At 41.4% G+C, this 14,132-nt stretch overlaps 1 protein-coding gene across 1 annotated transcript; it reads left to right on the top strand.

The window, feature by feature from the left end:
• The first annotated feature begins 824 nt into the window (after positions 1-824).
• LOC147888503 (long chain acyl-CoA synthetase 9, chloroplastic-like) lies at positions 825-5,334 on the top strand. The gene is made up of 5 exons (XM_087392843.1): positions 825-843; positions 4,227-4,358; positions 4,478-4,612; positions 4,721-4,927; positions 5,034-5,334. The coding sequence occupies exons 2-5, from the start codon at positions 4,272-4,274 to the stop codon at positions 5,196-5,198; spliced, it is 594 nt and encodes a 197-aa protein (XP_087248969.1). The 5' UTR covers positions 825-843; positions 4,227-4,271; the 3' UTR covers positions 5,199-5,334.
• Positions 5,335-14,132: the final 8,798 nt, after the last annotated feature.

The following is a 14,132-nucleotide window of genomic DNA, read 5'->3' as shown; positions in this document are numbered from 1 at the left end:
TTGCCATCATCGGTCACGAAGTTTCATTCCTTTGGCTAGGCCCTAGCACCCATTGCTCTACAAGAGACCTTTGTCTCTCACCCTGCCTCGCTGGCGTAGAGCAATGAGAGGGAACTTGATCTGGTCTCTTGTCTGGTCTTGGCTAGAGAGGTAGCCACTGTTCCAAGGCTCAATGTTGCGCTCTGTCTACTAACTCAAATCATTAGTCATGCCTTCTAATAGAACACCATTGTAACACATAAAATTAAGCATACTAACCAAAACATCCTAAATGACATGCCAAAATCCCTTATAAAATTCAACAATGAGGCCATCTTGTTTTAGAATGTTCTCACAAGTCCTCTCCCATTCACTACCAACCATAAGAGAAGAATTGTCGAGGATGCAATCGCAAAATCAAACCAACCATGATGTCTAGGTTGTGCAATATTGTGAGAATATTCTTGAAATATGGAATAAAATGATATATGGTTGCAAGCTCTCTACAAGTTGTGAAGGTGATAGCTCATGCAATCTTATCTTAATCTTGCTAAATCTTGCTGCCAAAATTTAATGGCCCTTTAATGGGCCGCCGCTTTTGAAATCCCCTCCTAATCCTCTTCCATCTTCATTAAAGGCCGCCGCTTTTGAAATCCCCTCCTAATCCTCTTCCATCTTCCTCGCCATCTCCTTCTCCCCCATCCTCCACGATCCCCTCTTGCTAAATCAACACCCTCTCCACTTCTTCCTCTTCGAACCCTGATGTGGATCTATCAAAGGCTTCCCCTTCCTTGGTTCCTTGAGCATGCAAGGCTTTACCTTCCTCGATTAAGGCTTCCCTGGATTCCTTTTGATCTCTTGCAGGTTGTAGATTACTGCCCAACTCTCCAGGACTGCTATTGGACTTGTCGTAATTTTGGTTGCTTTGTGCTGCAGCACTGTGATCGTTGCATGCATGAGACGTTGGTTTGGTGCAGTCGTTGCCATTGGTGGTCGAAGGTCTCCATCTCCAGGATCACATTCAGGTTCTTGTTGATTTTGCAATTGGCCCTGTGGCTCACCGGGATGGAAGGGAGTGCTAATCGTAAGGCAAAGAAAGAAAGAATTCTTTTTCTTTACCATTCTGGGATCGTCGCACATTTCGATGTCTGGCTTTGTTTCTACTGCAGCGTCGTTGGCTACTCTACTATTTGCCTGGTCCTGCACATTTCGATGTCTGGCTTTGTTTCTACTACAGCATCATTGGCTACTTTACTATTTGCCTGGTCCTTTCTTTTTGCCAGGTCTTGCTGGGTCTTTCGCGTAGGAGAATTTGCATTTGTAGGCTACAGGTCGTCTTTGTTTTGTAGGTCTATGTTTGCTGCATATTGACTTTGCCCTTTGATTTTGGGCTAGCAAAGCCACATAGCCTACTACAAAGGTTTGCTTCAAAGGTGACTAAAGGTAGAGGCCTTTGCTGATTTCACTTGAGCGAGTGTGCATTGATCAAGAGAGATTTGCAATGAGTCCAAAGGATTCAAGGTTGACGGAAACTTTAGGGAAGCTACACAAGTATCCATGGCACCTCATTCGGTGTGTCAAAAGGTTGACATTAGTCAGCTTGCCAGGCTATTCAAAAGCAAGCTTCCACGCAGCTTTAATGGGCTGGTTACTGCCCTAATGGCTAGAGTAAAGTTGAAACCTCTCACCTTTAAGGAGGTTTGTCCTCTGTTGCTCCAGGAGGAAGCTAGGTTGAAGTTGCAGGGTAAGATGGCAACAATAAAGCATTTACTGCTTTTGCAAATGCAAACCCAGTAAGGCTTAAGTATTTTTTTAGGGGATGGCAAGTCTTCAAACAATGAGAGTAAGAGGAGGAAATTTGTACTATTGTGATCATCGTCAACATCTTGTGTGAGATTGTAGGAAGAAAAAAGGCGGACCAAAAAAAGGAGGCAAAGCCCAAGAAGAAAGAGTCAGTGTCAGGCCAAGTCTTTAAATCTCTTTGACAGATCTTTTGGAGGCCATGGGGACAGACAAGCAATATAATCTAGCAAATAAATTAGATATTTTGGGGTTGACAAGTGGAATAATTTATGATTAGAAATATTTTAATCTCAGTAACCATCTTCGCATGTCAGGTCAATTGTGCATGGATCCTTCTTTACAAGTGTCACAATGCTTGTCAAAATTTGTAATAAAAAGCAAAGCTTCACAAGAAATGCTTACACTCCATTTAATAGTATGACCTTTTCATTCTAGACTGTCATTTTGAGGTTACCATTGTGAGGCATGTTATTACAGTTGCCTGTTGTGCCAGTTATGCTAGTTTTTTGGAAGCTGTCTAAATAGAATTCTAGCATGTTTTCAAAATCCTAGTAAAAGCATCCTTTTATCTTCATGGAAGTTTTACTCTTTTTCTGGCAGGGCACCCATTGGACAAGGTTATGGTCTCAGTACTGCCTAGGCGAGTGGTAGGTGGAATTCCTTGATGTTTTGGGAAGAGTGTCGAATCTAGTGGAGAGAGAGGTGTTGCTTTCATGGGGCAAGATAAGAGACCAACAAGCACTTATTCTATTTGATCTAGGGGCTACTGATAACTTCATATTAAAAGACTTAGCCCTGAGGCTGGGAATAAAGACCAAAGAGTTAGGCAGGGCCCTAGATGCCGATCAGATGTTCCATGTGGACCATGTGCCTATTACTTCCTTGATTGGGAAGCTTCGTGTCCATGTACAGAGTTACGTAAATGAGGAGGACTTCTTTATTTCCCCTTCAAGCATCATGATATAATTCTTGGAATGCCTTGATTTCATCGTAAGGCAGTAAAGTTCTCTCTTCCCGAAAGAGTGCTTGAGTTTGTACATAAACTTGTGCTGGAGCAACCTTTTCAGAATGGGATGATATTTCTGTTGGTCGGGTTGGCCCACCAGTCCCGCATTGCTACATTAAAAGCTATGGTGATGGGAAATTAACGAGTGTTCCCCTTTGGGACATATTAATTACATGGAACATTTTTGGTCTTGGGGTTCATTGGGGATGGGATACATGTTGATGTCCAAGGACATTACAAATACTGATAGAGCTTCTGGTAATGTTGAAAAGATTATGTTGGATGTTTAAAATGCTGGAGTTATTCAGAATATCTTTGTCTAACATTTAATAGTTACTTGTCCAGCTCATTAGACCCATAGATCCATCATGGAACATCTGGAATTGTTAGTAAGCCCCTCATTTGTACATCCTGTATTTGAAACCTTATATGGTCAGTGTTTGTAAATATATCCCAATTTTATCATCTATATGGCAACCAAGTTGTGGATCTGATAAGAATTTGCAGATTAGTATTCTAAGAAAAAGTCTTCCACAGAGGAGGGGTCTTTGTTTTGCTGTGTTCCTCTCCAAGCTCCTCTCTTAACTGAATATAGCCATCCTCTCAAAGGGTGCTGAAAAAATCCTGATCAAATTGACCAACCTCTCCCCTCTCTCCTTCTGTTGTGCATTCCTTGTTGTACTCACTCATAATGGTATCATTAAAATAGGGTTCCACATGGTAGGCTGTGACTTTTTTGTATAGGGTCAGCTGTGAGCCTGCAAATGAGGAGAGATCAGGGACTTGACACCTGCATAGCATTGTGGGTAGATGGACATGCAGCATAGGAACCTTTGTTTTTTAATTCCCTGTTTTGTTTGGGATGGGGGATTGCAGGGAAAAAGCCGTGGAAGGGGAGGGTGGCAAAGCCTCCATAATGTTTCAAGGCCTGGACAAGAAGGGGGAGGGGAAGTAATATGAGAGATTAGGGGGGGTGGGGGGTGGGAGGAGGAAGTGTGGAAGGGGGGGTGGCGAAGCCCCTGCAAAGTTTACAAGGCCTTGACAGGAAGGGAGAGGGGAAGTAATATGAGAGAAGGGGTAAAAATATGCCCACCCCACTTTGCATCCCTTTCATGCCTGCTCTCTCATCTCTACTCTTCGCAGGGATGCACCCTCAAATTAGTTTATGCCTGGGTAAACAAGGAATTTGTCTTTTCCTTTTGTAGAGTTGAGAGTCATTCTGATATTTGCACCTTTTTTGCTTCCAACAGTTGGTTGACTGGGAGGAGGGAGGCTACAAAATAAGTCTTACCCATCCCACTTTGCATCTGTTTCATGCCTGCTCTCTCACCTCTACTCTTTGTAGGGATGTACCCTCGAATCAGTTTATTCATGGGTAAACAAGGAATTTTGTAGAGTTGAGAGACATTCTGATATTTGCACTTTTTTGTTTCAACAGTTGGTTGAGTGGGAGGAGGGAGGCTACAAAATAACAGATAGCCCAATGCCAAGGGGTGAAATAGTAATTGGTGGGCCTTCTGTGACTCTTGGCTATTTCAAGAATCAGGCTAAAACAGATGAAGTTTATAAGGTAAGTTCTCCATTTTGCTGTATCCTTCACTGACTGGATTGAAATCGTGTTCTTCACTGACTGGATTGAAATTGTACATTTATTTCTCTCACAAGTGGTCAAGTGCTTGCATTGTGAAGGTGGATGAGAATGGTTTACGGTGGTTCTATACAGGAGATATTGGACAGTTTCATCCAGATGGCTGCTTGGAGATAATTGATCGGAGAAAAGATATTGTAAAGCTTCAACATGGGGAATATGTATCTCTTGGAAAGGCAAGGCAATCTTTTTATCAGAAATTCATGTCCAGCTTTTTTTAGAAAGCTCACATTTTCCACTTATTTTGTCAGCTAATATCAGTGTTCTCTTTTGACAAATTGCAGGTTGAGGCAATCCTCGTAGCAAGCCCTTATGTAGACAACATCATGTTGCATGCCGATCCATTCCATAGCAATTGTGTAGCTATTGTAGTTGCATCACAGATTGCTGTTGAGAACTGGGCTCGGAAGGAAGGCATTGAATACAAGGATTTTTTAGATCTTTGCTCGAAGAAGGAAGCGGTAAAGGAGGTCATCAACTCCTTGCACAAGGTGGGTCTTCATTTGTTGGTGGAATCTATTTAGTGAATGGAAATGAAGAATAGCATGCCATCACCATTCTTTGAAAATTCACATGCGCTTTAATGTTGTGCACCAGATCGGGAAATCGGCCAAACTAGAAAAGTTTGAAATCCCATCCAAAATCAAGATCTCACTAGATCCATGGACACCAGAGTCTAGTCTGGTAATGGCTGCCCTGAAATTGAAAAGAGAAAATGCAAGGAAGGCCTTTGCAGATGACCTGAGGGAACTGTATGCATAACAAGGTCAAGGATTTATATGTATTGATGTTATTTGTGAATATTGGGACACTAATTTAATCAGATCACAGTGGGTTATTCCATTTGGGAGGAAATTATTTTCTAAATAGGGAGAGTATTCAGATCTTGAGTGATCTACTAGCATCTCATCAGAAACTGTATTTGTAACTGTTTACTGCAAATATTAAAATCTCATTGCATGGTTTTCCTGCCCAACCTGTACAACAGACTGTTTAGAATGTTCCATATTTTTTTTCCAATGGAACAAAGGTGACACTGATATATACTTAATTTTTCTTTGCTATGTACTCGAGAATCTTGCTTGTGCTTGGCATGAATTTTTAAATGAAGTATTCGAGAATATGAATGCAATTTTATCAAGAACCTCGGTATTGGAAATGGTTTCCAAAAAGTCTTCCTTCTAACACGAAGGGCAGGATGAGACTCCTATTTGCTTGTTCAGGAAGTTACTAGATGTATTGGCACATGTAACCTCTTTCTGGGCTCTTCTATTTTTTCTTTTCTTCTTTGAATATTTTACCCGTTTGTAGGTAGCAATCCATGGGACCAACTCACAGCAGTGGATGCAACAGGAAATGAAAAAATTGTGCTGAAGTCTGCTGTATTTGTCATAGTACAAGAGATAGGGATCATCTTAGGTTTATATTATCTGGAAGAATATGACCACTCAGGCTCCATGCACTGGTTGAGATGGGTGAGAGAACTAGCATCCAAGTTGGTTCCTAGAGAGCATTAAGAGGGAGGGACAACATTACTCAGGACCTTTAAGGTGGTCAGAACCTTGTTGTGCAGATTGATACAGCCAACCCTCTGGATTGTTTAGATTCAATCTCAGGTAGGGACAAGGAGATGCATCCATTGGCTGGGAGTCTTCTCTGGTAGAGGAGTTCCACTACCAGGTTATTTGCTTTCTTTGGGATCAAGGAGGTGAAATGGTTCTTTATGCAGTGGAAGAGGATTGGAGATTAGTCAGACTACCACTGTAGGAACCATCCAAGATGCTGTCCTCCACACTCACAATTATTGCATGAAGTAAGGGCCACTAGTTTATCAACCCCATCCTTCTCTAGTCATGGGCAATCCCAGAAGATGTGGCAGGTATTGCTTTCTTGCTTGGCGGGATCAAGAGAGGCAATTGGTTTATTACTGGAAACACGTTGTCTGACGTACATAGTTCAGTCCATAGATGTTGTGAGGGAATGCTTCATAGAAGAACTCAACAGGTCACTCTTCTAGTTGCAGGACCTCTTGTCCCTTTCTGGCACCATCCTTCCTATGTCTATTGGCCATGGAAGATCGCTTTTAGTCTGGCAGCCTAGCAGATTTGTGATTCAAATAATAGATTCCTGAGCCTTTATAGCATGCTGTCTGCTCTTCATTTGTCTTAGGTGATACAAGATTGGAAGGAATTGGCCTTCTTCGAAGGTAGAAGGGGAAGTATTGGTGCTTCTTCAAATCTTGGATGCAGGATTGCTAGAAGGTAATGGACAAACAGTACTGAAGCCAGAAGAGTACCTGCTTGGAATTTTGTTCAGTCCCTGGTTGACTGTAAGATTTTGGAGTCTAATATGCGCAATTCGAAGTTGGGTTGCTCATCCATAGCTTAGGATTCCTCATTTACCTTACTTTTTTCCCCTTTACCTTACATAAGCTCTCTAATAAGTTTGTTCATAAGGCACTGCATCTCGAAAAGGTAGTTTTGGGAATGACTCAACTGGAGTTTATAGCTTGCCTTCTACTGAGAGGATTTCTATTAATTGTTCCTTGGATTTGTGTAGGTCACCAAGGAGACTCTCTGTTCGCTTTGTGCCCAGTTAGCAATCCAAAATCAAAACTATAATTGAAATAAAGGTATGATAGCTTTTCTTTCTCCGCTCAATAACCCATCTATTGGCAAATTTTCGATAAGTTGATAAGCTTTTTTTGGGGGGGTTTCTTCTTCACGTATGTTCGATGTAGTGTCGTCTTTTCATATAGTATGTCAATGTCATAACTTTTTTATTCTTGATATTACATGACTATTAGATATCGACATAGTGTTGTATTTGGCCTTTCGACATAATACGTCGATCATCAGATTTGTAATGTAATATTTGAGTCAATTACTTGGGCCATGCATTTGCATGGTGCTTATCTTTCCGCATTGGATCGTATTACTCGATTATATGTTCGGTTAAGTAAGTAAGTCTACATTTCGACATTTGGTTGTAATATTCAACCTTTGATGTCGTTACAAGGACTCCTTCTCATTGTTTTGAAACTAGCTCGACACTTGGTCGTATCATTCGACTGTATGTGTCATCTCTCAACCTTAGAAGAGTAATAGGATTCAACACTTTGTCGTTTATTCGACTTTTGGTGTTGTTCCTTAGATATATAATTTATAAAATAAGTAGGCTTCGACACTAGGTCGTTTATTCGGCTTTCAGTGTTGTCGTAGCTTATTTCATAAAACAAATGTTTAAACTTCAGCACACGGTCATTTATTTGGCTTTTAGTGTCACTGTAGGTTATCAGTGTTGTATGATAGTTTCGGCTTCAACACTTGGTCGTTTATTTGACTTTTGATGTTGTTGTCCTCTTTGGAAATATTTTGTGTAGAATATAGGGGACCATTGCATAAATGCTAGTGTGTAGAGGTTGTAAACTTTCCAATAAATATACATCCGAGATTCATGCTCATACATCTAAGGTAACAATGCTAGAGCCAATGATATTTGTGTCTTTGATTCATGCCTATCCATGGGGTCTTTGAAAGCTACTTATGTATAAGGATTCTAAGTTGAATCTTATCTTTAATCAGTTGTGGGTCATCAGCCATTGGATAGTATTTGAAATACTCTTCCAATGTTGATTATCTAGTGTCTAACACACACTTCTCCACACACTCAAATGGTAGGCCCATGTAAGCATGATACAAATTTCATAAGAATGGAGTTCATTATGTTCTTTATTGTAATTAACTTTGTGTTCATTGATTATTTAAAATATGAATATATTTTAGATTCTCTCTCAATACTTGGTTTTTTCATGCATGTTTTGCCAGAAATCCTTTTGTGAAAAGATGCAAGCAGAGCAAAGGAAAAATTGGCTCAAAGTCATTAGGCAGCATCTTTGTATAGGGATAAGTAAGATGAGCAAGGAGCAAATAACAGACATAACTAGCAATGCAATACGGATAGAGTGTTTCTACAATGAGGTCATAGCCAACACAATGGGAGAGACATCGCCCAAGAGTGAAATGAATGAAGGTGGAGTATGTCATATGATCAATAGCATCATAGGAAATATGAAGAAATGTGCAGAAGACTTGCGAGATGACTTGCCTCCTAATATTGACATGGAAAAATTAGGTTTTTGGGATTTGAAGTGGAAAGAGGAGAAGCATATGTGTATGATGCTTTTTCTATTGACAAGCATATGCTAAGGGAGGGAGACATTAGGCGAGATGACCGTCAAAATTGGGCTGGAGCTCAAAGAATATGCAGTAGACAAGTGCAATGGTGCTTGGGAGAATTGGCAAACAATGGAATTCATAGAAAAGAGAGGAGCATGCTAGGAACACAAGCTTATCTTGAAATTGCTGGGGACTACATTGACATCTTCTTATCTTTACATTTGAATCTTGTGGATGGAGTCTATCTTGCGGGCAAAGTCTCTTTTTTCTTTCAAATTTGGAGGTCTTGGATTGTTCATCATGCCAACTATACGTTGAATAGAAACTTCATAACTAAGGAAGCTTTCTTAGATGTGCAACTCTCATGCCATTTTGTGGTCCTACTGATCAAGTACTTTAGAGAATTTTGTCTAGGCCTAAGGTGTCCTTTACATCTTACAGGTTCAGATGCAGTTGAAATCTTCTTTAGTAAGATTGGAAGCATGGTGGGACAAGAACGCGCTTATGACTTGATGGATATGCTACATAGTGCAGGTAGTATGAATAGGCTTGCATACTTTGAATGCAAAGAGGATAGTCCTCTATTTACAAGGGCACATAAGAAGCAAGAACATGTCTGGAGAGAATTGAATCTCAAAGAGAACATGCAAGAAGCTAATCTAGGGGACTATGAGTGTGTGTCAACTGATGATAAAATCATCGAAGCATTGAAGAAGGGACTAAAAAGTGCTCAAGAAAGGTGTGAAAGTTTGCATATGAAGCCAAAGGGTGAGAATATGAAGTGGTGAATGGAACCTTGGTCAAATGGATTTGCAAATGCATATTCACAAGAATCTGATTCTGAAGAAGAAGACCAATGTCAAGCAGATCATGTGTCAGAAATAGATGATAATGACAACGATGCCTCCATAAGTGAAATCAGACATGTGGTGGATTCTCTCCTAAATGAACAAGAAGCAGTGAGCCCAGTTGTTACCATTGATGGTAAAACTTTCTTCAAGTCCACATTGGTAAGCCAACTTAATGGAAATCCCACACTCTCTAAAGATAGACTCACAAGGGTTCGCCAAGGAGTATACTACTCTAAGGAAGATATACCTCTTGCTACATCAAATGAGAACCTATTTGGAATAGGTTCCGATTGTGCCGTATTCTTTCATGAAGAACACAAAACAAGGAAAAGCAAAAGGAAATGCAATCCAAGATCTTTGCAAAAAAAGAAAACACAAGCTATATGGTACCTTGGACGAGTTCAAAAAATGAGGAGAAAGGTTGGTGGAGGGTATGTGGAATATAAAAGAGGGTTCAACCTTTCAGATAGACCTTTTGGGGTAGAAGTCTAGCTTGGGTGGTATTAAAAGGAAAAAGGTTCAAGATGCTTCACATATGACCTTACAGACCTTGACATGATAAATATTGAGAGCGTAATTGCATTGGCAATCCTCACCTATGAGTGTAATAGCAATAAGTATACTTTAGATGAGAATGATTGGAATGTATTCAATGACTTTGTAAAGGGGCATTAAACGCACTTGGTAGGGGCTTCTTTGTAATCTTTCTAATATGATAAAAGCTTTATTATGATTATTACTATGCGCTGAGTTTAGTTTGATTTGTCTTGATGGATTTTTTAAATTATTTTTTTACAGGACCTTGAATCACAGAAGTGGATGATTTGCAACCACCTGGGTACTTTTATTTATATGAATGCCATTAAGCAAGTTTGAAAATGCTATTTTGGCATCGGGTACAACAAGCTGTTGTATGAATGTAGTCTCTATGGTTTTAATACCATGGTTTGACATGACTTAGTAGATGTTTGTATTTGGCAAGAAATAAATATTATATATCGTCATTGAATGCTTTGTAAAATTGGCTAATCTATCATCCCTTCTCCTAGCTAAAACATCCATACATATGGTTTTGAAAAAAATTGAAAGATATAAAGCATTTAAAAAAGCTCCCAATCTTTCATGTAGTATTTTTATAAAGGTTGTTTCTTGAGCTCTTTACGTGTTTCAAGTGACTTTGCACAATTCTTTGCTCTTGGTGTACGACACACATGATTTGTCTTGTTTGATATTTGTTCCTCTTAATTTTTGCACATATGTCTTTATTCTTTGTTTCTCTTGCCTTATGGCATCATCAAGACACAAACCCATCTTAAACTTATGCATTGCCCATTATTGCAGTCGGTACCTCAATTTTTTGTGTGTAGATTCAAATAATGTAGGTGATGTAGAGATCTTGCAGTCTAAATATCTCATCCTACCTAAAGGGACTCCAAAAGTAGTAGTGTATGACTCACATAAGGACTTTTAAAATTCCTCTAGGAAAATAAATATACTTACAGAAGGGGATTTATAAAATTTCCCAAAATTTATAGAGGGGATACTAGGAAATACTAGAAATAGGTTACATAGGGAGTTAAAGAAGAACCCTTGAACGCACGTGATATAGACATATTACACTAAGTGACCCCCCTGAGAAATCCAGGCATACTCTAATTTTTTCATTTTTCTTTAGGACTATCACAATGGCTGATACCCAGTCTGTATGCTCGATCTCATAGATGAATCTTGCATCTATGAGTTTCTAGATTTCCTCCCTCACTATAAGTGCACATTTAGGATTCATAGGGTAGGGGCATTGCCGTACTGGGCTGACATCATCCATCATGGGGATTGTATGCTGCACTACTACGGCAGGTACTCCTTTCATGTCCATGTATTTCCAGGCCATGCAATCCTTATATTCACGTAGAAGAGCTATTAAGGCATTCTCCTTATTGGGAGTGATGTCATTGGTGACAAATACGGGTTGTGGGTCCTACCCTTCTGAGGCTAGGTTTACTACCTTGACCAGAGCTGGCCCATCATAGCCTTGAGAACAACCATCCTCTTGAGTTCTTTTGGCCTGTTGGTATAAGATCTTACGATATTAAATAGTATAGGCCTTGTAGTGGGTTGGTACCTATTATAGGTCTTCTTTATCCTCAATCTCCTTCTCTTTTTCTAACGAAACAGTGGAATTTTGGTCCTTAGCCTTGCCTTTGGATATAGGGGATTTGGGACCTGAAGGGGAGTCTCCCATTGTACTTATAGAGCCAATAGGGGTGGTTACCCTACTTACCCTATTTCCCCAGTTAAAGGAAAACTCATGGGTGAGCAGTCATGGCACCTACATAGGATAGCCAGTGAAGATCTGATTTTACCCTTAAGGTTCTCTTGCTTACCTCTTAGGGTTTGAGCATGTCAAACATCCTTAGGAGAACTACCGGGGTTAGCAAGCCCTTGAACTCTGGAGTGGTGATATGAAACCCTACTCTTTTTGGGACATCTATGTTGGCTAAGATGTGCATCCAGTTTTGTGAGAATTCTAGCTCGGGGAGAGGTGCATACCAGAAGTCGTCAGACTCCTTCTCATCCTCTTCCTTGTCATAGGGTTGGAATACTTTTATAGAGGTGGTTTAGGCAGTGGTGTTAGACTCTATGCCAAAGAGGTTTCCTGACAATGGGTGGGCCTTGTAGGTGTGTAGCTCTGCTCTCATGGTCTGCTCCTTGTGCTGTAAATAGATATTATCATTGCACTAGTCAAGCACGAGTCTAGACATTCGCAAGAAGGTTCTGCCTAGCTTCATAACCTGGCTATCGAGTGAATTACATGACCACAAACCTGACAGGATATGTGAATCCAAACACCTTAATGTTTATGCTTGTCAGCACTCCGAGGGGTTCAACGGTTCCTCCATCAGCTAGCTTTAATACTAGATGGGTCTGCTCGAATGCGGATTTTTCCCATTTCTCCCAGCATTCCTTGGTGCAGACACTAACTCCCGCTCCCCCATCCAGGATTGCTTCCACCTTCTAGTTTTGGTAGACTATGGGGATAAAGGCGTTTGTGTCATCACCCTTCGGATACTGGCCTAGTTTGTTGATGGGAATCTTGGGTAGGTTCTGCCCCTTTTCTAGCTTTGATTGGTCTGGTAGAGGTTGGAGGTAGGAATGGCATGTTCATCCAATTGGACATATCATGCCATAAAATGGGATTTCTTTCTCCATGGACGACATGTCATTGAAGCCATATAGGTCTCCTTCATCTTGGAGGTTATGTGGCACTGGGTCTTCTTGGAATATCTTCTGCATCAAATCTGGAGATTCTGACTGCTCCAAGCTGAGGTGTTCCTCTTCCTCCACCCTTTTTGGCACCCTGAGCGATTTCGCTCCTCGATGTCCCATCATGTGGGCTAGATGGGATAGTATCTGACCCCCTATTGGGATGCTCGAACTTATCTTGGAAATCCCACACCAACTTCTGGGCATCCTTTATGTATTGCTTTTTTAAGACCGGCAGGTTAGGGTAGGTCTTGTTATAGGTGGGAGCAGGTGCCAGGCCTTGAGCCTGAACTGGTTTGTTCACTTCTGCAATCAGGGGTACCTCAGGGTCACTTTGGACGGAATACTATTTGGAAGTGGAGGAGGTGGCAAGGGTAGCTATCTCCTCATCAGAACTGTCCTAGATGAGCACCTAGTTGGACTCGTCCCCTACTCGTTAGGCTCTTAGGCTCGTTAGCCTCCTTCTTGGTTCACTCTACGCTTGAGGACCTCAGTGATGGAGCTATTTTGGAGGGAGCTGAGGCATTGTATGAATCCACCTTGTCCATCATGTTGTCACATATATGGATGGCCACCTTACTGCATAGATCAAAGGAGGTGGGGTTCATCACCATGAGGTGGTCATGTAGCTTTGGATCTGCTAATCCGATAAGAAAGCGAGGCAACAGTTGCTTGTCGCTCATCCACTCATAAGGCTCACAGTGGGCATTGAGGTGCTTAATCCTCACAATGTAATCCCTCAGGGATTCCTTGTCATTCTATTTTACCCCATACAATTGGCTCCATTTATGGCCACTGAGGGTGAGTCCCACAATAAAGGATTTTCCAGTTGATCTTTTCTTCCGAAGTGCGAGCCCTATACCACTAGCCTGCCTTACCATCCAGGCTAAGGCCAAATGCATTGGCCATCTCTAGGTCACCTGGCGGACCCAAGGCTTCACAAATCTGCTCAAATCGTTCCACGTGGGAGATCGGGTCTCCTTCTCCGAGGAACTTGGTCATTAGCTTGGAAATGGCTACGGGACGGCTTCTTGAGGGATTTGCCATCCCTACAGGGAACACTGGGGTGGGTGGAGGTGGTGTTGCCCCCCTTCCTAGGGCATTCACCAAAATATGCATTGCCTCGTCGGTCAACACCGTTTGAGCGACTGGTGGGGGTGGTGTGGCTATGGGCCTGATTGGTTGCACGGATGGCCTTAGACCTTGCCTAGGTGGTGATATCCATGTAGTTGCTAGTGTCGGCATTGGGATGGAAATACCCATGCTTGCATTCATTAGCGCAATCGGTATAGACGGGAAGGGGCGGACTCTCAGAGGTGGTGGGTCTTGGGGCATGGTAATGTTGGTTCCATGTAGCAGGCGATAGGGTGGAAATTGAGGTGTTGCAGACATCTTTACCAAAC

This window comes from Dipteris shenzhenensis, chromosome 21, assembly GCF_047967505.1.
Source record: "Dipteris shenzhenensis isolate YYH24624 ecotype China chromosome 21, Dip_SZ_1.0, whole genome shotgun sequence".
Classification (NCBI taxonomy): Eukaryota; Viridiplantae; Streptophyta; class Polypodiopsida; order Gleicheniales; family Dipteridaceae; genus Dipteris; species Dipteris shenzhenensis.
The sequence above is the reverse complement of the archived record's forward strand: the minus strand, read 5'-3'. Positions and strand labels throughout refer to the sequence as shown.